Source organism: Cherax quadricarinatus, chromosome 93 (assembly GCF_038502225.1).
Source record: "Cherax quadricarinatus isolate ZL_2023a chromosome 93, ASM3850222v1, whole genome shotgun sequence".
In the NCBI taxonomy this organism is placed as follows: domain Eukaryota; kingdom Metazoa; phylum Arthropoda; class Malacostraca; order Decapoda; family Parastacidae; genus Cherax; species Cherax quadricarinatus.
This window is the reverse complement of record NC_091384.1, coordinates 8,404,388-8,429,130: the sequence shown is the minus strand read 5'-3', so window position 1 is coordinate 8,429,130 and position 24,743 is coordinate 8,404,388. Positions and strand designations below refer to the sequence as shown.

The window sequence follows — 24,743 nt, the reverse complement described above, 5'->3', positions numbered from 1 at the left end:
CCCAGTTGTGTGTTGCAGGGGACTGATACCCAGTTGTGTGTTGCAGGGGACTGATACCCAGTTGTGTGTTGCAGGGGACTGATACCCAGTTGTGTGTTGCAGGGGACTGATACCCAGTTGTGTGTTGCAGGGGACTGATACCCAGTTGTGTGTTGCAGGGGACTGATACCCAGTTGTGTGTTGCAGGGGACTGATACCCAGTTGTGTGTTGCAGGGGACTGATACCCAGTTGTGTGTTGCAGGGGACTGATACCCAGTTGTGTGTTGCAGGGGACTGATACCCAGTTGTGTGTTGCAGGGGACTGATACCCAGTTGTGTGTTGCAGGGGACTGATACCCAGTTGTGTGTTGCAGGGGACTGATACCCAGTTGTGTGTTGCAGGGGACTGATACCCAGTTGTGTGTTGCAGGGGACTGATACCCAGTTGTGTGTTGCAGGGGACTGATACCCAGTTGTGTGTTGCAGGGGACTGATACCCAGTTGTGTGTTGCAGGGGACTGATACCCAGTTGTGTGTTGCAGGGGACTGATACCCAGTTGTGTGTTGCAGGGGACTGATACCCAGTTGTGTGTTGCAGGGGACTGATACCCAGTTGTGTGTTGCAGGGGACTGATACCCAGTTGTGTGTTGCAGGGGACTGATACCCAGTTGTGTGTTGCAGGGGACTGATACCCAGTTGTGTGTTGCAGGGGACTGATACCCAGTTGTGTGTTGCAGGGGACTGATACCCAGTTGTGTGTTGCAGGGGACTCATACCCAGTTGTGTGTTGCAGGGGACTGATACCCAGTTGTGTGTTGCAGGGGGCTCATACCCAGTTGTGTGTTGCAGGGGACTGATACCCAGTTGTGTGTTGCAGGGGGCTCATACCCAGTTGTGTGTTGCAGGGGACTGATACCCAGTTGTGTGTTGCAGGGGGCTCATACCCAGTTGTGTGTTGCAGGGGGCTCATACCCAGTTGTGTGTTGCAGGGGACTGATACCCAGTTGTGTGTTGCAGGGGACTGATACCCAGTTGTGTGTTGCAGGGGGCTCATACCCAGTTGTGTGTTGCAGGGGACTGATACCCAGTTGTGTGTTGCAGGGGGCTCATACCCAGTTGTGTGTTGCAGGGGACTGATACCCAGTTGTGTGTTGCAGGGGACTGATACCCAGTTGTGTGTTGCAGGGGACTGATACCCAGTTGTGTGTTGCAGGGGACTGATACCCAGTTGTGTGTTGCAGGGGACTGATACCCAGTTGTGTGTTGCAGGGGACTGATACCCAGTTGTGTGTTGCAGGGGACTGATACCCAGTTGTGTGTTGCAGGGGACTGATACCCAGTTGTGTGTTGCAGGGGGCTCATACCCAGTTGTGTGTTGCAGGGGACTGATACCCAGTTGTGTGTTGCAGGGGGCTCATACCCAGTTGTGTGTTGCAGGGGGCTCATACCCAGTTGTGTGTTGCAGGGGACTGATACCCAGTTGTGTGTTGCAGGGGACTGATACCCAGTTGTGTGTTGCAGGGGGCTCATACCCAGTTGTGTGTTGCAGGGGACTGATACCCAGTTGTGTGTTGCAGGGGGCTGATACCCAGTTGTGTGTTGCAGGGGACTGATACCCAGTTGTGTGTTGCAGGGGACTGATACCCAGTTGTGTGTTGCAGGGGACTGATACCCAGTTGTGTGTTGCAGGGGACTGATACCCAGTTGTGTGTTGCAGGGGACTGATACCCAGTTGTGTGTTGCAGGGGACTGATACCCAGTTGTGTGTTGCAGGGGACTGATACCCAGTTGTGTGTTGCAGGGGACTGATACCCAGTTGTGTGTTGCAGGGGACTGATACCCAGTTGTGTGTTGCAGGGAACTGATACCCAGTTGTGTGTTGCAGGGGACTGATACCCAGTTGTGTGTTGCAGGGGACTGATACCCAGTTGTGTGTTGCAGGGGACTGATACCCAGTTGTGTGTTGCAGGGGACTGATACCCAGTTGTGTGTTGCAGGGGACTGATACCCAGTTGTGTGTTGCAGGGGACTGATACCCAGTTGTGTGTTGCAGGGGACTGATACCCAGTTGTGTGTTGCAGGGGACTGATACCCAGTTGTGTGTTGCAGGGGACTGATACCCAGTTGTGTGTTGCAGGGGACTGATACCCAGTTGTGTGTTGCAGGGGACTGATACCCAGTTGTGTGTTGCAGGGGACTGATACCCAGTTGTGTGTTGCAGGGGACTGATACCCAGTTGTGTGTTGCAGGGGACTGATACCCAGTTGTGTGTTGCAGGGGACTGATACCCAGTTGTGTGTTGCAGGGGACTGATACCCAGTTGTGTGTTGCAGGGGACTGATACCCAGTTGTGTGTTGCAGGGGACTGATACCCAGTTGTGTGTTGCAGGGGACTGATACCCAGTTGTGTGTTGCAGGGGACTGATACCCAGTTGTGTGTTGCAGGGGACTGATACCCAGTTGTGTGTTGCAGGGGACTGATACCCAGTTGTGTGCTGCAGGGAACTGATACTCAGTTGTGTGTTGCAGGGGACTGATACCCAGTTGTGTGTTGCAGGGGACTGATACCCAGTTGTGTGTTGCAGGGGACTGATACCCAGTTGTGTGTTGCAGGGGACTGATACCCAGTTGTGTGTTGCAGGGGACTGATACCCAGTTGTGTGTTCCAGGGGACTGATACCCAGTTGTGTGTTGCAGGGGACTGATACCCAGTTGTGTGTTGCAGGGGACTGATACCCAGTTGTGTGTTCCAGGGGACTGATACCCAGTTGTGTGTTGCAGGGGACTGATACCCAGTTGTGTGCTGCAGGGGACTGATACCCAGTTGTGTGTTGCAGGGGACTGATACCCAGTTGTGTGTTGCAGGGGACTGATACCCAGTTGTGTGTTGCAGGGGACTGATACCCAGTTGTGTGTTGCAGGGGACTGATACCCAGTTGTGTGTTGCAGGGGACTGATACCCAGTTGTGTGTTGCAGGGGACTGATACCCAGTTGTGTGTTGCAGGGGGCTCATACCCAGTTGTGTGTTGCAGGGGACTGATACCCAGTTGTGTGTTGCAGGGGGCTCATACCCAGTTGTGTGTTGCAGGGGACTGATACCCAGTTGTGTGTTGCAGGGGACTGATACCCAGTTGTGTGTTGCAGGGGACTGATACCCAGTTGTGTGTTGCAGGGGGCTCATACCCAGTTGTGTGTTGCAGGGGACTGATACCCAGTTGTGTGTTGCAGGGGGCTCATACCCAGTTGTGTGTTGCAGGGGACTGATACCCAGTTGTGTGTTGCAGGGGACTGATACCCAGTTGTGTGTTGCAGGGGACTGATACCCAGTTGTGTGTTGCAGGGGACTGATACCCAGTTGTGTGTTGCAGGGGACTGATACCCAGTTGTGTGTTGCAGGGGACTGATACCCAGTTGTGTGTTGCAGGGGACTGATACCCAGTTGTGTGTTGCAGGGGACTGATACCCAGTTGTGTGTTGCAGGGGACTGATACCCTGTTGTGTGTTGCAGGGGACTGATACCCAGTTGTGTGTTGCAGGGGACTGATACCCAGTTGTGTGTTGCAGGGGACTGATACCCAGTTGTGTGTTGCAGGGGACTGATACCCAGTTGTGTGTTGCAGGGGACTGATACCCAGTTGTGTGTTGCAGGGGACTGATACCCAGTTGTGTGTTGCAGGGGACTGATACCCAGTTGTGTGTTGCAGGGGACTGATACCCAGTTGTGTGTTGCAGGGGACTGATACCCAGTTGTGTGTTGCAGGGGACTGATACCCAGTTGTGTGTTGCAGGGGACTGATACCCAGTTGTGTGTTGCAGGGGACTGATACCCAGTTGTGTGTTGCAGGGGACTGATACCCAGTTGTGTGTTCCAGGGGACTGATACCCAGTTGTGTGTTGCAGGGGACTGATACCCAGTTGTGTGCTGCAGGGAACTGATACCCAGTTGTGTGTTGCAGGGGACTGATACCCAGTTGTGTGTTGCAGGGGGCTCATACCCAGTTGTGTGTTGCAGGGGACTGATACCCAGTTGTGTGTTGCAGGGGACTGATACCCAGTTGTGTGTTGCAGGGGGCTGATACCCAGTTGTGTGTTGCAGGGGACTGATACCCAGTTGTGTGTTGCAAGGGACTGATACCAAGTTGTGTGTTGCAGGGGACTGATACCCAGTTGTGTGTTGCAGGGGACTGATACCCAGTTGTGTGTTGCAGGGGACTGATACCCAGTTGTGTGTTGCAGGGGACTGTTACCCAGTTGTGTGTTGCAGGGGACTGATACCCAGTTGTGTGTTGCAGGGGACTGATACCCAGTTGTGTGTTGCAGGGGACTGATACCCAGTTGTGTGTTGCAGGGGACTGATACCCAGTTGTGTGTTGCAGGGGACTGATACCCAGTTGTGTGTTGCAGGGGACTGATACCCAGTTGTGTGTTGCAGGGGACTGATACCCAGTTGTGTGTTGCAGGGGACTGATACCCAGTTGTGTGTTGCAGGGGACTGATACCCAGTTGTGTGTTCCAGGGGACTGATACCCAGTTGTGTGTTGCAGGGGACTGATACCCAGTTGTGTGTTGCAGGGGACTGATACCCAGTTGTGTGTTGCAGGGGACTGATACCCAGTTGTGTGTTGCAGGGGACTGATACCCAGTTGTGTGTTGCAGGGGACTGATACCCAGTTGTGTGTTGCAGGGGACTGATACCCAGTTGTGTGTTGCAGGGGACTGATACCCAGTTGTGTGTTGCAGGGGGCTCATACCCAGTTGTGTGTTGCAGGGGACTGATACCCAGTTGTGTGTTGCAAGGGACTGATACCCAGTTGTGTGTTGCAGGGGGCTGATACCCAGTTGTGTGTTGCAGGGGACTGATACCCAGTTGTGTGTTGCAGGGAACTGATACCAAGTTGTGTGTTGCAGGGGACTGATACCCAGTTGTGTGTTGCAGGGGACTGATACCCAGTTGTGTGTTGCAGGGAACTGATACCCAGTTGTGTGTTGCAGGGGACTGATACCCAGTTGTGTGTTGCAGGGGACTGATACCCAGTTGTGTGTTGCAGGGGGCTGATACCCAGTTGTGTGTTGCAGGGGAGTGATACCCAGTTGTGTGTTGCAGGGGACTGATACCCAGTTGTGTGTTGCAGGGGACTGATACCCAGTTGTGTGTTGCAGGGGGCTCATACCCAGTTGTGTGTTGCAGGGGACTGATACCCAGTTGTGTGTTGCAGGGGGCTCATACCCAGTTGTGTGTTGCAGGGGACTGATACCCAGTTGTGTGTTGCAGGGGACTGATACCCAGTTGTGTGTTGCAGGGGACTGATACCCAGTTGTATGTTTCAGGGGGACTGAGGAGAGATGCAGTTTCGTGCCAGATGCAGTCACTTCAGTCTGTCGTCAGAGATACAGCATCCACAAGATGGCTGCCCTGGATCCCCAGGCTCCGAGGAACGGAGCCTTTCAGGCAGCATTTAAAGTTCCTTCAGGCTGTTTCTGTCATGTCAGGCACGGTGATGGCCCTAACGAAGCCGGTGGCACAGGGCAGGGGTTCCAGGGTGCTACTAGTGCCCAACAAAGTGCCATAACAACCACCTCCTCCGGCAATCTCACTGGCACACTGAAGGATCTGGTATCTTCTCGTTTTACGAGAACTGAGAATTCAGGGTCAGAATCGTTCTCTGCTGGTCAGCAGACTGGCGAGGTGTTCAGCCAGCAGCCTCTGCAGAACCAGTGGTGGCAGCAGAGGCAGCAGCAGCAGCAGGGAGATTTCAGCAGCTCTATACACATTGGCAGACAGACCAGCGTTGTTAATTCCCACCAGAAGACAGTCAGTCTTCAACCCACCTTCAGACAGATAGTTGATGTTCCATCTCCACTGCCTCCACTACCAGGGACGTCCTCCCATCTACCTCCACTCGCTACTTTCCATCGGCACACCAGCATAACAATTTCTCAACCTGCCATCGCCAACTCTGCTTCATCAACCAGTGGTTTCCCCTCAACCTTCAACTCCCAGGTATCTGACTTTCCATCGTCAACCTCAACCACCTCTCAACCTTTCTTCACCACTAGTTCCACTACTTTTGCCCCTTCAATCTCCACTACGACGTTCAGTGCCCCCACACCCACTCCTCAACTGATGGAAACCTTCACTCAGGACAGTGGAAGCTTCACCAGCTCAACCTCATCCTCGATACAAATCCTGGGCCCGGATGACCATCAGCAGTTCCAGTCGTCTTCTGCTGATATAGGATTCCAGGGGAAGCAGGACTTAACCCCACAGCAGATCGTCCAGGAAGGCCTCAGCGGACTGGATGAACTACCAGTGGGCAAAGACCTACAAGTCTCCAAGACTAACGACAATAACTTTATTCTTTCCCTACGTCAGGTCAGGTCTGACGGCTCTGTAGTACCTATGGATCTGGTCATAAATGTAGACGGTCGTCTAGTTTCAGCAGCGTCTCAGTTCGCCTCAGGAGCTAGGCAGAGAGCTGAGAGCAAAGAAGATAGTGATCACATCAGCATTGATCTTCAAGAATTACCAAACAGCGTCAAGACATATGTGTCAGCATTGCAGGATCAAGTGCAGAGTAGATCCGCCAATGTAAGTCATTCTCACCAATTGGATGGTGCTTCTGAACCTTCCTCAGAACATTCACGTCTAAGTGGTATCAGTAATCAAGGTCCTAACTCCTTTGTCGTTAATGCGAAGTACACAAAATCTGTTCCTTCTTTAGAACTGGAAATTCCAAAGATATCAGTCATCCACCAGATTAAAGACAGTCATCAGTTTGAAGGTCAGTTGTCGACATTGCAAAAAGATCCTTTACCTAAGATGGAAGATGGTACAACGTTCATCTTGGAGAGTTCTCCAGGAGGCCACAGTGGAAACCATCTCAGGGAGATGAACACCTCCTTCCACACCCTGAATTCCCTGCTACAACATACGTCTCACTCCCTGCAGCACTCTGCGTCACCATCTCACCATCACATTCACAACACATTCATACAAACACAAAAAGATACATCACCTGCTCGTGAGTTCCTAGAATTTTCTCTTTTACCCGAAAGCACAGGAGCCCAGACTGGTGGTGTTTCTATCTCGAGTCCCAGCACTTTCAGTCAGTCTCAGAGCTTCACTCCATTACTTCAAGACACAACTGATCAAACGCCCACTTACTACACACAAACTCACCAACCCCCTTTAAGCTCGTTCTCCGGAAACCATCAGTTTCCAGGATATGGTTTCCCATCTTTAGAAACCTCTCAGAGTGAAATCCACCCAACAAGGCACATTAACAGAGCAAAGGAGCCAGTATTTATGCGAAATATAACGAGAAAATTCTTGCAAAGGGAACGAAATCCCCCACTAACCAGGCAGGTGTACTCAGAACTACCCCATGTGATACAGAATTATTTCATTCAGGTTCCTGATGGGCTGAGGGAGAGGAGTGATGATGCAAGTGACACAGACATGATGGGTAGTGCTTCCCATCAGATACCCACGTACGGGAACGTAGATGGAGTGGAGACTGAGGAGGAACTTACAGATGTAGAGGAGAGACTGAAGAATCACAGGATGAGTCCGGTTTCATCTCATTACAGTTTGCTTCAGACGACAACCTTAAAGCCAGTGAGTGTATTGCCTCCTGACTCGCTTCTGGGATCACTCATAGATCGAACCTACAATCCACTCCGAGGTAAAAGGAAGCAGGAATCACTCTCAGTGTCTGAAACTAGGATAAGAACTAGGAACACAAGTTCTGAGGCCAGAAAAAGGAAGACCAGGGACACAGGTTCTGTGATCAGAACAAGGAGGACTAGAGACACAGGTACTGTGATCAGGACAAGAACCAGGGACACAGGCTCTGTGATCAGAACAAGGAGAACTAGGGACACAGGTACTTTGACCAGGACTTGGACGACCCGGGACACACCACTTCACCTAGTCCATAAGATTGTTGACATCCAGAGAACAGAGTTTTTAAAAGAACTAAAATCTAAAAGGCTGACCAACTCGACTGACCATCCAAATAGCATCACGACAGTGACTGTCTCAGACACGATCCTCAGCAGTGATACTACAGCAGACACCAACTCCAGCAGAGTAGGCAAAGCAGCAGGGCCCAGCACTACTGTATCAGGGAGTGATCCCATCAGAATCGACACTACAGTAGGGACCAACCCCAACAGAATCGGCCACGCTTCAAAGATCGGCTCCAAGGACCAACTTGAGTCCTCAAACAGTGAGAAAAAGGACGTTCACGTCAACATTCACCTGAATTTCGCCACTGAGGCACAGACTGGTACTAATGCCCTCAACAACCTGGTCATATCAGGTGACCATCAGAGTCCATACAATGACAAGATCAATCCTTCTCATTATTATACAATGTCATTCAACCAAGGTCGTGATTATTTTGGTGCTTTGAATTATAGTAGAGAGAAGAACCTGCTGGCCAGTCCTCGTGGACAGAGTCAGTACCTGTGGACACCTGGTCCACCAAGCAGTAAACTGACAGGTCTCACTTCTAGATGGTCCTCTTCTCTAGATCCCAGTCACAAAATTAGAAAAGCCTTCCCTGCTGACTCCATTATAAAGAGCTCTATACGCATTCCAAAGAGTCATCGTACGCCAGTAACGCAAGGATATGTCACTGATTTGCCCGTGAATCAGAGGGCTTACGTGATTAGCCAGCCCACGAGCAGACCAGAGTGCGTATCGTGCCTATCAGACACCTGGGTACCACCATGGCTGAGCCCATCACTCAGATCTTCCAGACATACTGCCCTCAAAAACACCCCCACCAGGAGTAAGGTCACCTTCACACACAAAGGTCACAGGACTGTCATTATTCCTTCAGCTGTGACAGCCTACAGGAGGTCACTCCCACGACCTCAGCAGCCTTCCAGGATTCACTTTCCAGGGCAATTATCTTCACGTACCATCGTCAGCACCTCCTTCAGGACGTCGACCAGGCTGCCACGGACACTGAAGGAGTTCATCATGTCACCTACTCCTAGCCCAGGAGTAATCATCCCTCACCAGAGAGATAAATCATCCTGGAAGTTCTGAGACATACTTGTGAGTATTGTTAGAGAAAACATCAGTGTAACCTGATCTTCAGCCCATGGAAGAGGGAGACAGAGAGAGAGAGAGAGAGAAAGAGAGAGACAGAGAGACAGAAAGAGAGAGAGAGAGAGATAACTAGAATCCTTGATAAAGTTGTTTATTTTACTTGCGTTCAATAACACAGGATGCAGAAAGAAATGTCATCCGTTCCTAAGGCTTTCTAATCTAGTTCAGTGTTGACACTCAGACTCTGGGCAACTCTTGCTAGATCACGTTTTTGCCTCTCACACTCAGCATTGATCTCAGCCCTGTGTTTATGTATTGTTTTGTAACTGTCCATGTCTTTATAAATAACTCATTACAGTTGTAACTAGATATAACTTGTAAATAGTTCATTACCACTAACTTGTTGAGGTACAGTTCCTGGACCCATTATGTGTCTGTGTAATGTTGAGGTACAGTCCCTGGACCCATTATGTGTCTGTGTAATGTTGACGTGCAGTCCCTGGACCCATTATGTATCTGTGTAATGTTGAGGTACAGTCCCTGGGCCCATTATGTGTCTGTGTAATGTTGACGTACAGTCCCTGGACCCATTATGTGTCTGTGTAATGTTGAGGTACAGTCCCCGGACCCATTATGTACCTCTGTAATGTTGATGTACAGTCCTTGGACCCATTATGTACCTCTGTAATGTTAATGTACAGTTCCTGGACCCATTATGTGCCCTGCAATGTTAAGGTACCATGCCGTCTGAGACCGGGGCAGAGGTACGAACGTGCACATGCGCATCCCGTGATGTCACACAACAGTCACAGGCCTAAAAGGGATCTCCTATCTAAAGCACATGGATGATACTATATGCTATGCTATATAACACAGGGATCAGCAACTATACTGACAAAATAGGTACCTGGGTGTTAGTGGACTGGTGTGGGTCGCATCCTGGGTGTTAGTGGACTGGTGTGGGTCACATCCCTGGGTGTCAGTGGACTGGTGTGGGTCGCATCCTGGGTGTTAGTGGACTGGTGTGGGTCGCATCGTGGGTGTTAGTGGACTGGTGTGGGTCGCATCCTGGGTGTTAGTGGACTGGTGTGGGTCACATCCCTGGGTGTTAGTGGACTGGTGTGGGTCGCATCCTGGGTGTTAGTGGACTGGTGTGGGTCACATCCTGGGTGTTAGTGGACTGATGTGGGTCGCATCTTGGGACAAAACTGACCTAATTTGCGGGAAATGCTCAGCATAACAAGCAACTTTCTATATAGTAGTATGTCACTGATGTCAGATATGGTCTGTATACCTTGTACATGTACTGGTAGTAAATAATGATATTATTATTATTATTATTATTATTATTATTATTATTATTATTATTATTATTATTATATAGGTATGTGCTGCATAATAAAAATATTAAGGTAACCTCAATGTTAAACGCCAGTAGGTCTACTGAGACGCTACACTGACACATGTCAACAGGGACAACCGAGACTCGAACCCAGATTTTTTTTACAGGCTTACTCATTAGAATTCAAAACAATAAAACAAATTAATTGATTTTTTTTTATTTCAGTAAAACATAAACATTGAGATTCACCAAAGCGTCTCATAAAACAGTCAGTTGTTATTCTAACACTGGAGCTTAAGCCCGTTAGTTCTGCTTTATAGGGCCTTCCTGATCCAAGACCGTCACACTATACCGTACATTTTGTGTTATATATATCTTATATGTGCCTTGCCACAGTGTATTGCAAAGTGTAAAGTGGGCTGCAACATTGCTGCCCAAACTGCCGTGCCAGGGGCAGGTTGAACAGTGATATATAAGCTCGCTAGACAGAGATATGCTGAGGAGGAGAGTTTATACGGTGCACGGCTCTCATGGTCCTATAAAGTAACAACAATAACAATGGCCTTTCTTTGTTCTAACGTTGTATTTTTAATGTAAAAACAAGAGGAATTTCCTTAAAAAATGCTTGAAAATTATTTAAAAAAGCAAAGAATTATTAGAAATATCAGGCAACAATGTCCAGATAGATTCAACACACTACTCTGAGTACACTATGTGTATAGTACACATACCAGTGTGTATAATACACATACACAATGTGTATACACTTACAAATTTGTACAATACAGATATACTAACAAAGATGTCAACCAGTATACAGAATGAAGTGTAGAGGCAGGACGAAGTGGCAAGTTCCGGAAGATAATGAGGAAGTGGAGGATAACTCTGACTCCTTGGATCAAGAACCCTTCCTGGCATCAAGGTCCCTCCCTCCTTCCTGTACCTTCAAGACACATGTAGCAGTCAACATCTGCTATGATGTCTGGTTTATGTCAGTGGTACATGTCAGTGGTACATGTCAGTGGTACATGTCAGTGGTATATGTCAGTGGTACATGTCAGTGGTATATGTCAGTGGTACATGTCAGTGGTACATGTCAGTGGTACATGTCAGTGGTACATGTCAGTGGTACATGTCAGTGGTATATGTCAGTGGTACATGTCAGTGGTACATGTCAGTGGTACATGTCAGTGGTACATGTCAGTGGTACATGTCAGTAGTACATGTCAGTGGTATATGTCAGTGGTACATGTCAGTGGTACATGTCAGTGGTACATGTCAGTAGTACATGTCAGTGGTACATGTCAGTGGTGCATGTCAGTGGTACATGTCAGTGGTGCATGTCGGTGGTACATGTCAGTGGTATATGTCAGTGGTACATGTCAGTGGTACATGTCAGTGGTACATGTCAGTGGAACATGTCAGTGGTACATGTCAGTGGTACATGTCAGTGGTACATGTCAGTGGAATATGTCAGTGGTACATGTCAGTGGTATATGTCAGTGGTACATGTCAGTGGTACATGTCAGTGGTACATGTCAGTGGTACATGTCAGTGGTACATGTCAGTGGTATATGTCAGTGGTACATGTCAGTGGTACATGTCAGTGGTACATGTCAGTGGTACATGTCAGTGGTACATGTCAGTAGTACATGTCAGTGGTATATGTCAGTGGTACATGTCAGTGGTACATGTCAGTGGTACATGTCAGTAGTACATGTCAGTGGTACATGTCAGTGGTGCATGTCAGTGGTACATGTCAGTGGTGCATGTCGGTGGTACATGTCAGTGGTATATGTCAGTGGTACATGTCAGTGGTACATGTCAGTGGTACATGTCAGTGGAACATGTCAGTGGTACATGTCAGTGGTACATGTTAGTGGTACATGTCAGTGGTTCATGTCAGTGGTTCATGTCAGTGGTTCATGCCAGTGGTACATGTCAGTGGTGCATGTCGGTGGTACATGTCGGTGGTACATGTCAGTGAGACATGTCAGTGGTACATGTCAGTGGTACATGTCAGTGGAACATGTCAGTGGTTCATGTCTGTGGTCCATGTCAGTGCTCCATGTCAGTGGTCCATGTGTTTGGTCCGTGTCAGTGGTCCATGTCTTTGGTCCATGTCAGTGGTTCATGTCAGTGGCCCAAGTGGTCCATGTCAGTGGTATATGTCAGTGGTTCATGTCTGTGGTCCATGTCGGTGGTACATGTCGGTGGTACATGTCAGTGAGACATGTCAGTGGTACATGTCAGTGGTACATGTCGGTGGTACATGTCAGTGGTGCATGTCGGTGGTACATGTCGGTGGTACATGTCGGTGGTACATGTCGGTGGTACATGTCGGTGGTACATGTCGGTGGTACATGTCGGTGGTACATGTCAGTGGTACATGTCGGTGGTACATGTCAGTGGTTCATGTCAGTGGTTCATGTCAGTGGTTCATGCCAGTGGTTCAGGTTTGACCAGTCTGCACCAGAAAAGAGGCAGGCCAGAGGGTAAGTCACGAATAAACAACATAGCAGGTCTGTTGACCATGAAGGTCACTGCACTTGCAACACGGTTGATAGACACTGATGTTGCAGAAGCAGCCTTGGTGCCGACTTCCGTCACTTCCACCACAGTTTCGTGGATCACGTCGTCGACCCAGACGTGTTCAGAGGCTGTCAGTCTTCCGAAGTCAGCTTTAACGTTGTCGAAGATAGAGCTGACACGCAAAGCTTTGAGAACTTCTTTGAGGCTAAGCTTATAGCTGAGACGCATTCTTGGTAGACTTACACTGACTGAAGTTTCAACCATATCTCTGATGTAATTATTGAGGCTAGTTGCGTCTCTTATACGAAGTTCAAGTTCCTGTAAGTTAGAACTTACCGGGCCATGAGACATTAATATATACATAGAAAACTTACCACCCACATACGGAAGTTCAACCATGTGGGCATTAAGGTCTGGTATGTCTATGTAGCGTAAGGTCATGGCTGCTCGCATCATGGGAACCTGGATTATTTCACTTCCTGTTTGGAAAGGTCCATTAATAGTCAGGTCAGGTATAAAAGGGAACTCCCAGATACCGTTAAAGAAGAGAGTGTTTACTGCCACAAACTCTGTCTGAGGGCTGAGAGGCTGGCCCAGGAGCTGTGAAATCATACCTGAAGTCTTGTTCTTCACCCAGTCATTGATGGTGTTCGTGGCAGCCACGGAATTCTTCTCGAAGTCCAAAACACGAACCTGAGCGGCGTAAACCTCTCTGACACTCCTGCTAAAGTCATACAAGACATGGACTCCTTTCCTGACGAAAATACCGTTGGCTATATTAAGTGTAACTCCCTGGGAGGATTGAATAATAGAGTCAATCAACTGCTTGAAGTTACTATGGATTGATGCCTCGTCAATCCCAGGTGGAAGACCAAGAGCTGTATATATCTGCTGGTAAGAGATACCAGAAGTTCCCAGCATCAACACAGACAAGAGAGACGTTATACTCAGAGGTGAGAAGGTCACTGTAGTTGTATCTCTCATTTCTGACGACAGTTCCAGCGCCATCTGTAAATAATATAATAGTGATTACTTTTTTTACTATACCAGTAAGTGGATATGGAAATTTATTGATGGACAAGAAGTTAAGAAGGAGGTTGGGGGGGGAGGGTTAGAACATTTGTCCAGGGGTAAGACAGATTCGCTCTGTAGACCTCGACCTGTACAGTCGCAGCAGCTCTGACTCTCATCTTTAGTCTCCCTACGATCCCCATTGGGGAGGGGAACCTTTACCTTCATTGCTATCGTCTTGATCTTTTCACAACGAGCTACTCAAATCGTAAAATAAGCTAACCTAAGCTCACTCGTACTTCGTAAACTACTACACAGAATGTTAAACAGGTGGTCAGTACTTAGGTTTGATCATCAGGAAAGACAGATAAACTGACCTTAAGAAAAATATACATATATTCTACATAATATATGTAACACAAAACCTGCCTTCAACATATTTCACATATTACAAAATAACACACTAGTACACTACTAGTAGTTAATTAAACTTAGGCCAAATGAATATTACACATACCACGACAGTGGGACTCCATACCTTCCTTTGTCGTCTTCCAGTCTGAAGTTAAACAACTGTTAGTTCTGTACTTGCCACAACGCACACAAACCCCACATAAATACTAGGACCATGGTCATGCCAGGGCCAACTTAAGAGTACAATAAAATCACAAAAACAACCTAGGGCCTAAGCATTACAACAAAAAACATCACACGCTGACTCCAGGACATCTTTCCAGCAACTTCTAGTCAATCGCAGTTGATGGTCTAGTACCTGTCCAACTGGCCGTGTGAAATACGTGTCCACTTAAGTGCTGACTGCCTATTACATGTCCACCCAAAACATTGACATTATTTATACATTTATCAAGCACTTTTTACTGAAAATATTAACTTCTTATTTTATATACAAAACAACCAAGTCATCAATATAACACCTCACTCCAGCTAGGCTACATATACCTTCCAGCACCCTGTGTTGACAACATAACTTCCAGCACCCTGTGTTGAAAACATAACTTCCAGCACCCTGTCTTGACAACATAACTTCCAGCTCCCTGTCTTGACAACAGGCTGGAGCATTACAAAGCCCAAAGAAAGAAGCCTGTATTGGAAAAGCCCATCTAGTATTACAAAAGCAAAGCTGTCACTGAGTAATGCCCAGTCACTCTCGCTCGGTACTACTAAATTATTGTCAAGTAGGAATTTCAGCTCCTCCATATTTGCTTCCTGTCGTTCTTTCATTCAATAAGGGTCCTGCCAAATTGGTTCACCTTCCCCTACATCTATATCATCAGCCTTTAAATTACTTACCTTAGGGGTATCTCCAACAAGTCCTCAAAATTTGGGAGAAGCTGAACCATCTCCACAATCCTGTCCTTGCTGAGGTCTAACATACATTGTGCAGGGTCCTTTAACAAGGCCTGGATCACCTACTTTATTAACACTCGCCACACCAGGGGTGTGAATTCTATAATTTTGGTCAGAAATCTATTTCACCCCCTTGTAGGGCCCACTGTACTTTTAAGGCATTACCAGGCATTGCTCCATTACCAGCACCTCTCCAGCTTCAAGAGCGCGGTCCAAGTCTCTTCATCTTGGTGTGGCTAGTGTGCAGGTTCTCAAGATTTCAGCCATTTCATATGGGCCAAACTGTCTCTGAAAGTGAGAAAATGATCCAAGGGAGAAGCATCACTTGCTGACCATAGATCAGTTCGAAGAGACTATAGAGTAATGATTCCTGAGTTGACTCTACGATAAATAAAAGAAGGGAAATACGTTCATCGCAGTCCGTCTGGTACTGGGAACAATAAGCATCTGGTGAGACCGCTCCACCACCTCCTGACTCACCTAATTGTGGTTGCAGGGGTCGAGACTCAGCTCCTGGCCCTGAGTGATACGCTGTGGAGGTTGTCATTTTAATGTTAAATTCTCCCAAAACAAAATCTTATCTTACAAGCACAGCACAGAGGTTAAACTGATCTTACTTCTTGAACAAGATCAGCAAGTAGTGTAGACGATGCTGGTCTCTGAGGTGTAGACGGGAGTGTAGCAGAGGTGTCAGGTAGTGTTGAGACACAGCACCAGGCTAACACCAGCACCAGCACCAGCACTCCAGTACGCATCCTGAACTACCTGTGTGGAGAATGTTACTGTATTGAAGGCACCAGTGTATATACATACATACATACACACACACACACACACACATATATATATATATATATATATATATATATATATATATATATATATATATATATATATATATATTATATATATATATATATATACATATATAGGAAATATCTTTGAAGAATTGAGACACTTATGCAAAATAAAGATTCCCATGTGTTGCATAAGTGTCTCAATTCTTCAACTTGTCGGTTTTCAAAACCATTCATCACAGGAAATATCTTTACCTTACACACACACAGACACACACACAGACACACACACACACACACACACACACACACACACACACACACACACACACAGACACACACAGACACACACACAGACACACACAGACACACAGACACACAGACACACAGACAGACAGACACACACACACACACACACACACACACACACACACACACACACACACACACACACACACACACACACACACACACAGTTTTAAGACGAGGTTTGATAAAGCTCATGGAGCGGGGAGAGAGAGGGCCCAGTAGCAACCGGTGAAGAGGCGGGGCCAGGAGCTAGGACTCGACCCCTGCAACCACAAATAGGTGAGTACAAATAGGTGAGTACACACACACACAGACACAGACACAGACACAGACACACACACAGACACAGACACACAGACACACACACACACACACACACACACACACACACACAGACACACACACACACACACACACAGTAGAGACAGGAAGGACTCTGGGGGGACAGACCAGATGGGGACACCAGCAAGGAATACACCAACATGTGTTGGACGACATACATACAGATGAGGAGGAGGTGAAGAAACTGCTAAGGGACATCGATACGTCAAAGGCAATGGGACCGGATAACATCTCCCCGTGGGTCCTTAGAGAGGGAGCAGATATGTTGTGCATGCCACTTACCACAATCTTCAACACGTCCCTGGAAACTGGGCAACTACCTGAGGTATGGAAGACGGCAAATGTAGTTCCCATTTTTAAAAAAGGAGACAGAAAAGAGGCACTAAACTATAGACCTGTGTCACTGACGTGTATAGTATGCAAAGTTATGGAGAAGATTATCAGGAGGAGAGTGGTGGAGCACCTGGAATGGAACAAGAGTATAAATGCCAACCAGCACGGATTCATGGAAGGCAAATCCTGTGTCACAAACCTTCTGGAGTTTTATGATAAAATAACAGAAGACACGAGAGAGAGGGTTGGGTTGATTGCATCTTCTTGGACTGCAAGAAGGCCTTTGGCACAGTTCCTCACAAGAGATTAGTGCAGAAGCTAGAGCATCAGGCGCATATAACAGGAAGGGCACTGCAATGGATCAGAGAATACCTGACAGGGAGGCAACAACGAGTCATGGTACGTAATGATGTATCACAGTGGGCACCTGTGACGAGTGGGGTCCCACAGGGGTCGGTCCTAGGACCAGTGCTATTTTTGGTATATGTGAACGACATGATGGAAAGGTTAGACTCAGAAGTGTCCCTGTTTGCAGATGATGTGAAGTTAATGAGGAGAATTAAATCTGATGAGGACCAGGCAGGACTTCAAAGAGACCTGGACAGACTGGACACCTGGTCTAGCAAATGGCTTCTCGAATTTAATCCTGCCAAATGCAAAGTCATGAAGATAGGGGAAGGGCACAGAAGACCACAGAAAGAGTATAGGCTAGGTGGCCAAAGACTGCAAACCTCACTCAAGGAGAAAGATCTTGGGGTGAGTATAACACCGAGCATGTCTCCGGAAGCACACATCAATCAGATAACTGCTGCAGCATATGGGCGCCTGGCAAACCTGAGAACAGCATTCCGATACCTTAGTAAGGAATTGTTCAAGACACTGTACACCGTGTATGTCAGGCCCATACTGGAGTGTGCAGCACCTGTTTGGAACCTGCACTTGATAAAGCACGTCAAGAAACTAGAGAAAGTACAAAGGTTTGCGACAAGGTTAGTTCCAGAGCTAAGGGGAATGTCCTATGAAGAAAGATTAAGGGAAATCGGCCTGACGACACTGGCGGACAGGAGGGTTAGGGGAGACATGATAACGACATATAAAATACTGCGTGGAATAGACAAGGTGGACAAAGACAGGATGTTCCAGGGAGGGGACACAGAAACAAGAGGCCACAATTGGAAGTTGAAGACACAAATGAGTCAGAGAGATATTAGGAAGTATTTCTTCAGTCATAGAGTTGTAAGGCAGTGGAATAGCCTAGAAAATGACGTAGTGGAGGCAGGAACCATACACAGTTTTAAGACGAGGTTTGATAAAGCTCATGGAGCGGGGAGAGAGAGGGCCCAGTAGCAACCGGTGAAGAGGCGGGGCCAGGAGCTAAGACTCGACCACCCTGCAACCACAAATAGGTGAGTACAAATAGGTGAGTACGTACACACACACACACACACACACGTGAAGCAGTATCGCTAAATAGTGCTCCCAGGATTTAGCGTTCTAGTGGCTGTCCTAAGATATTATTAGCGGTCATCGTACGTGAGTGAATCAGTGAACATACCTACAAGAGTGTAATAGCTTTCAAGAGTGCGAATAATGTGATAAGATCAAGAATTTTACAATTTAAATTTGAATGAATGTTGAGTGAGGGAGGGTAGCAGTCAGCTGATGAATGTTGAGTGAGGGAGGGTAGTAGTCAGCTGATGTATGTTGAGTGAGGGAGGGTAGCAGTCAGCTGATGAATGTTGAGTGAGGGAGGGTAGCAGTCAGCTGATGTATGTTGAGTGAGGGAGGGTAGCAGTCAGCTGATCAGGCTGCTGGCCGCAGTGTTGACACACAATATACAAACAGTTAATTGTGTTAACGGTGTGATCTGAAATATTAACAAATACAGATATTGGTTGCTTATAGCAGCAGTGTAGTGATAAGGTCATAAACGAGTAATTAAGTAAGTACTGAAGGTAAGAAAAAATTAGTCAATCCCCAGATGTTGGTGTTGTGAAGGTAGCTAATATCATCAGACTTGTTATGACCATAATACTGTACTAAAGAAAAAAGAGTGAATACCAAGTCTTAAAACTTGAATGCATGATAAAGTTCCTGAAGGAGTTACAAAGTGAAGGAGTTGATAGCAGCCGACCAGCAGGAACCTCCATTGTTGTGCAGACGACATCACTTGCCTATTTGTGGTTAATTTTGGTTAGTGTCTAAAGTCTCAGTGTCTCGCCCTGCTGGTTGTTGCTATACCATCTCTCTCTCCCTATTTCAGTACCAGCAGATAGATAGTGGTTTGTAAATTATCTAAATATCGCCAGGTAAACTCCAGAAGAGTTGTGTAGCCTAGTGAACTCCCCCCCCCCGTGTAGCCTAGTGACCCCCCTCTGACAGTGTAGCCTAGTGACCCCCCTGACAGTGTAGCCTAGTGACCCCCCCTGACAGTGTAGCCTAGTGAACCCCTTGACAGTGTAGCCTAGTGAACCCCCCCTGACTGTAGCCTAGTGAACCCCCCTGACAGTGTAGCCTAGTGACTCCCCCTGACTGTAGCCTAGTGCCCCCCTGAGAGTATAGCCTAGTGACCCCCCCTGACTGTAGCCTAGTGACCCCCCGTGTAGCCTAGTGACCCCCCCGTGTAGCCTAGTGACCCCCCCTGGCAGTGTAGCCTAGTGAACCCCCCCTGACAGTGTAGCCTAGTGACCCCCTCCTGACAGTGTAGCCTAGTGACCCCCCCTGACAGTGTAGCCTAGTGCCCCCCCTGAGAGTATAGCCTAGTGAACCCCCAGACAGTGTAGCCTAGTGACCCCCCCTGACATTGTAGCCTAGTGAACCCCCCCTGACAGTGTAGCCTAGTGACCCCCCATGACTGTAGCCTAGTGACCCCCCTGACAGTGTAGCCTAGTGAACCCCCCTGAGAGTGTAGCCTAGTGACCCCCCCTGACTGTAGCCTAGTGACCCCCCTGACAGTGTAGCCTAGTGCCCCCCTGAGAGTATAGCCTAGTGAACCCCCCCTGACAGTGTAGCCTAGTGACCCCCCCTGGCAGTGTAGCCTAGTGAACCCCCCCTGACAGTGTAGCCTAGTGACCCCCTCCTGACAGTGTAGCCTAGTGACCCCCCCTGACAGTGTAGCCTAGTGACCCCCCCTGACAGAGTAGCCTAGTGACCCCCCTGACAGTGTAGCCTAGTGACCCCCCTCACAGAGTAGCCTAGTGACCCCCCTCTGACAGTGTAGCCTAGTGACCCCCCTGACTGTAGCCTAGTGCCCCCCTGACAGTGTAGCCTAGTGACCCCCCTCTGACAGTGTAGCCTAGTGACCCCCCTCTGACAGTGTAGCCTAGTGACCCCCCCTGACAGTGTAGCCTAGTGACCCCCCTGACAGTGTAGCCTAGTGACCCCCTGACTGTAGCCTAGTGACCCCCCCTGACAGTGTAGCCTAGTGACCCCCCTCTGACAGTGTAGCCTAGTGACATCCCTCTGACAGTGTAGCCTAGTGACCCCCCTCTGACAGTGTAGCCTAGTGACCCCCTGACTGTAGCCTAGTGACCCCCCTGACAGTGTAGCCTAGTGACCCCCTCTGACAGTGTAGCCTAGTGCCCCCCTGACAGTGTAGCCTAGTGACCCCCTGACATTGTAGCCTAGTGACCCCCCTGACATTGTAGCCTAGTGACCCCCCTGACAGTGTAGCCTAGTGACCCCCCCCTGACAGTGTAGCTTAGTGACCCCCCCTGACAGTGTAGCCTAGTGACCCCCCCCTGACAGTGTAGCTTAGTGACCCCCCCTGACAGTGTAGCCTAGTGACCCCCCCTGACAGTGTAGCCTAGTGACCCCCCTGACAGTGTAGCCTAGTGAACCCCCCTGACATTGTAGCCTAGTTACCCCCCCTGACAGTGTAGCCTAGTGAGCCCCCCTGACAGCAACAAGCTAGTAAACAAGTACGTACATACAAACACACGTGTGCACCAGTAATTATTATTATACTAAATATTAGTATATATTAATACGGAATTGAGTGAGAAAAAATAATCCTATCTTCAAAAAAGTAATGTAGCCTAGTGTGCAAAGATCTGGGCCGGGAGAGTACCGGTGAACCAAGAACAATAAAGATCTGGACCGGGAGAGTACCGGTGAACCAAGAACAACAAAGATCTGGGCCGGGAGAGTACCGGTGAACCAAGAACAACAAAGATCTGGGCCGGGAGAGTACCGGTGAACCAAGAACAACAAAGATCTGGGCCGGGAGAGTACCGGTGAACCAAGAACAACAAAGCTCTGGGCCGGGAGAGTACCGGTGAACCAAGAACAACAAAGATCTGGGCCGGGAGAGTACCGGTGAACCAAGAACAACAAAGATCTGGGCCGGGAGAGTACCGGTGAACCAAGAACAACAACGATCTGGGCCGGGAGAGTACCGGTGAACCAAGAACAACAACGATCTGGGCTGGGAGAGTACCGGTGAACCAAGAACAACAAAGATCTGGGCCGGGAGAGTACCGGTGAACCAAGAACAACGAAGATCTGGGCCGGGAGAGTACCGGTGAACCAAGAACAACAAAGATCTGGGCCGGGAGAGTACCGGTGAACCAAGAACAAAGATCTGGGCCGGGAGAGTACCGGTGAACCAAGAACAACAAAGCTCTGGGCCGGGAGAATACCGGTGAACCAAGAACAACAAAGATCTGGGCCGGGAGAGTACCGGTGAACCAAGAACAACAAAGATCTGGGCCGGGAGAGTACCGGTGAACCAAGAACAATAAAGATCCGGGCCGGGAGAGTACCGGTGAACCAAGAACAACAAAGATCTGGGCCGGGAGAGTACCGGTGAACCAAGAACAACGAAGATCTGGGCCGGGAGAGTACCGGTGAACCAAGAACAACAAAGATCTGGGCCGGGAGAGTACCGGTGAACCAAGAACAACAAAGTTCTGGGCCGGGAGAGTACCGGTGAACCAAGAACAATAGAGATCTGGGCCGGGAGAGTACCGGTGAACCAAGAACAACAAAGATCTGGGCCGGGAGAGTACCGGTGAACCAAGAACAACAAAGATCTGGGCTGGGAGAGTACCGGTGAACCAAGAACAACAAAGATCTGGGCTGGAAGAGTACCGGTGAACCAAGAACAATAAAGATCTGGGCTGGGAGAGTACCGGTGAACCAAGAACAATAAAGATCCAGGCCGGGAGAGTACCGGTGAACCAAGAACAACAAAGATCTGGGCCGGGAGAGTACCGGTGAACCAAGAACAACAAAGATCTGGCCGGGAGAGTACCGGTGAACCAAGAACAACAAAGCTCTGGGCCGGGAGAGTACCGGTGAACCAAGAACAACAAAGATCTGGGCTGGGAGAGTACCGGTGAACCAAGAACAACAAAGCTCTGGGCCGGGAGAGTACCGGTGAACCAAGAACAACAAAGATCTGGCCGGGAGAGTACCGGTGAACCAAGAACAACAAAGCTCTGGGCCGGGAGAGTACCGGTGAACCAAGAACAACAAAGATCTGGGCCGGGAGAGTACCGGTGAACCAAGAACAACAAAGATCTGGGCCGGGAGAGTACCGGTGAACCAAGAACAACAAAGATCTGGGCTGGGAGAGTACCGGTGAACCAAGAACAACAAAGATCTGGGCTGGAAGAGTACCGGTGAACCAAGAACAATAAAGATCTGGGCTGGGAGAGTACCGGTGAACCAAGAACAATAAAGATCCGGGCCGGGAGAGTACCGGTGAACCAAGAACAACAAAGATCTGGGCCGGGAGAGTACCGGTGAACCAAGAACAACAAAGATCTGGGCCGGGAGAGTACCGGTGAACCAAGAACAATAAAGATCCGGGCCGGGAGAGTACCGGTGAACCAAGAACAACAAAGATCTGGGCCGGGAGAGTACCGGTGAACCAAGAACAACGAAGATCTGGGCCGGGAGAGTACCGGTGAACCAAGAACAAAGATCTGGGCCGGGAGAGTACCGGTGAACCAAGAACAAAGATCTGGGCCGGGAGAGTACCGGTGAACCAAGAACAACAAAGATCTGGGCCGGGAGAGTACCGGTGAACCAAGAACAAAGATCTGGGCCGGGAGAGTACCGGTGAACCAAGAACAATAAAGATCCGGGCCGGGAGAGTACCGGTGAACCAAGAACAACAAAGATCTGGGCCGGGAGAGTACCGGTGAACCAAGAACAACAAAGATCTGGGCCGGGAGAGTACCGGTGAACCAAGAACAATAAAGATCCGGGCCGGGAGAGTACCGGTGAACCAAGAACAACAAAGATCTGGGCCGGGAGAGTACCGGTGAACCAAGAACAACGAAGATCTGGGCCGGGAGAGTACCGGTGAACCAAGAACAACAAAGATCTGGGCCGGGAGAGTACCGGTGAACCAAGAACAACAAAGATCTGGGCCGGGAGAGTACCGGTGAACCAAGAACAATAGAGATCTGGGCCGGGAGAGTACCGGTGAACCAAGAACAACAAAGATCTGGGCCGGGAGAGTACCGGTGAACCAAGAACAACAAAGATCTGGGATGGGAGAGTACCGGTGAACCAAGAACAACAAAGATCTGGGCTGGAAGAGTACCGGTGAACCAAGAACAATAAAGATCTGGGCTGGGAGAGTACCGGTGAACCAAGAACAATAAAGATCCAGGCCGGGAGAGTACCGGTGAACCAAGAACAACAAAGATCTGGGCCGGGAGAGTACCGGTGAACCAAGAACAACAAAGATCTGGCCGGGAGAGTACCGGTGAACCAAGAACAACAAAGCTCTGGGCCGGGAGAGTACCGGTGAACCAAGAACAACAAAGATCTGGGCTGGGAGAGTACCGGTGAACCAAGAACAACAAAGCTCTGGGCCGGGAGAGTACCGGTGAACCAAGAACAACAAAGATCTGGCCGGGAGAGTACCGGTGAACCAAGAACAACAAAGCTCTGGGCCGGGAGAGTACCGGTGAACCAAGAACAACAAAGATCTGGGCCGGGAGAGTACCGGTGAACCAAGAACAACAAAGATCTGGGCCGGGAGAGTACCGGTGAACCAACAACAAAGATCTGGGCTGGGAGAGTACCGGTGAACCAAGAACAACAAAGATCTGGGCTGGAAGAGTACCGGTGAACCAAGAACAATAAAGATCTGGGCTGGGAGAGTACCGGTGAACCAAGAACAATAAAGATCCGGGCCGGGAGAGTACCGGTGAACCAAGAACAACAAAGATCTGGGCCGGGAGAGTACCGGTGAACCAAGAACAACAAAGATCTGGGCCGGGAGAGTACCGGTGAACCAAGAACAATAAAGATCCGGGCCGGGAGAGTACCGGTGAACCAAGAACAACAAAGATCTGGGCCGGGAGAGTACCGGTGAACCAAGAACAACGAAGATCTGGGCCGGGAGAGTACCGGTGAACCAAGAACAAAGATCTGGGCCGGGAGAGTACCGGTGAACCAAGAACAAAGATCTGGGCCGGGAGAGTACCGGTGAACCAAGAACAACAAAGATCTGGGCCGGGAGAGTACCGGTGAACCAAGAACAAAGATCTGGGCCGGGAGAGTACCGGTGAACCAAGAACAATAAAGATCCGGGCCGGGAGAGTACCGGTGAACCAAGAACAACAAAGCTCTGGGCCGGGAGAGTACCGGTGAACCAAGAACAACGAAGATCTGGGCCGGGAGAGTACCGGTGAACCAAGAA

General features: G+C 49.0%; 1 protein-coding gene across 3 annotated transcripts in view; it reads right to left on the bottom strand.

Moving 5' to 3' along the window:
- Window positions 1-10,584: 10,584 nt before the first annotated feature.
- LOC128703396 (serpin B11) overlaps window positions 10,585-24,743 on the bottom strand; it is a 44,611-nt gene continuing 30,452 nt past the window's right edge. For 2 of the 3 annotated variants that reach the window (XM_070104666.1, XM_070104665.1), the window contains exons 2-3: window positions 15,917-16,064; window positions 10,585-13,928 (exon numbers count right to left, since the gene is read on the bottom strand). In XM_070104666.1, coding sequence (XP_069960767.1) covers window positions 12,828-13,928; window positions 15,917-16,054 — 1,239 coding nt within the window. In that variant the 5' untranslated portion in view covers window positions 16,055-16,064 and the 3' untranslated portion in view covers window positions 10,585-12,827. Of the gene's footprint in view, window positions 13,929-15,464; window positions 15,878-15,916; window positions 16,065-24,743 lie in introns of those variants that run through there. The other variant, XM_053798032.2, reaches the window with a different exon arrangement.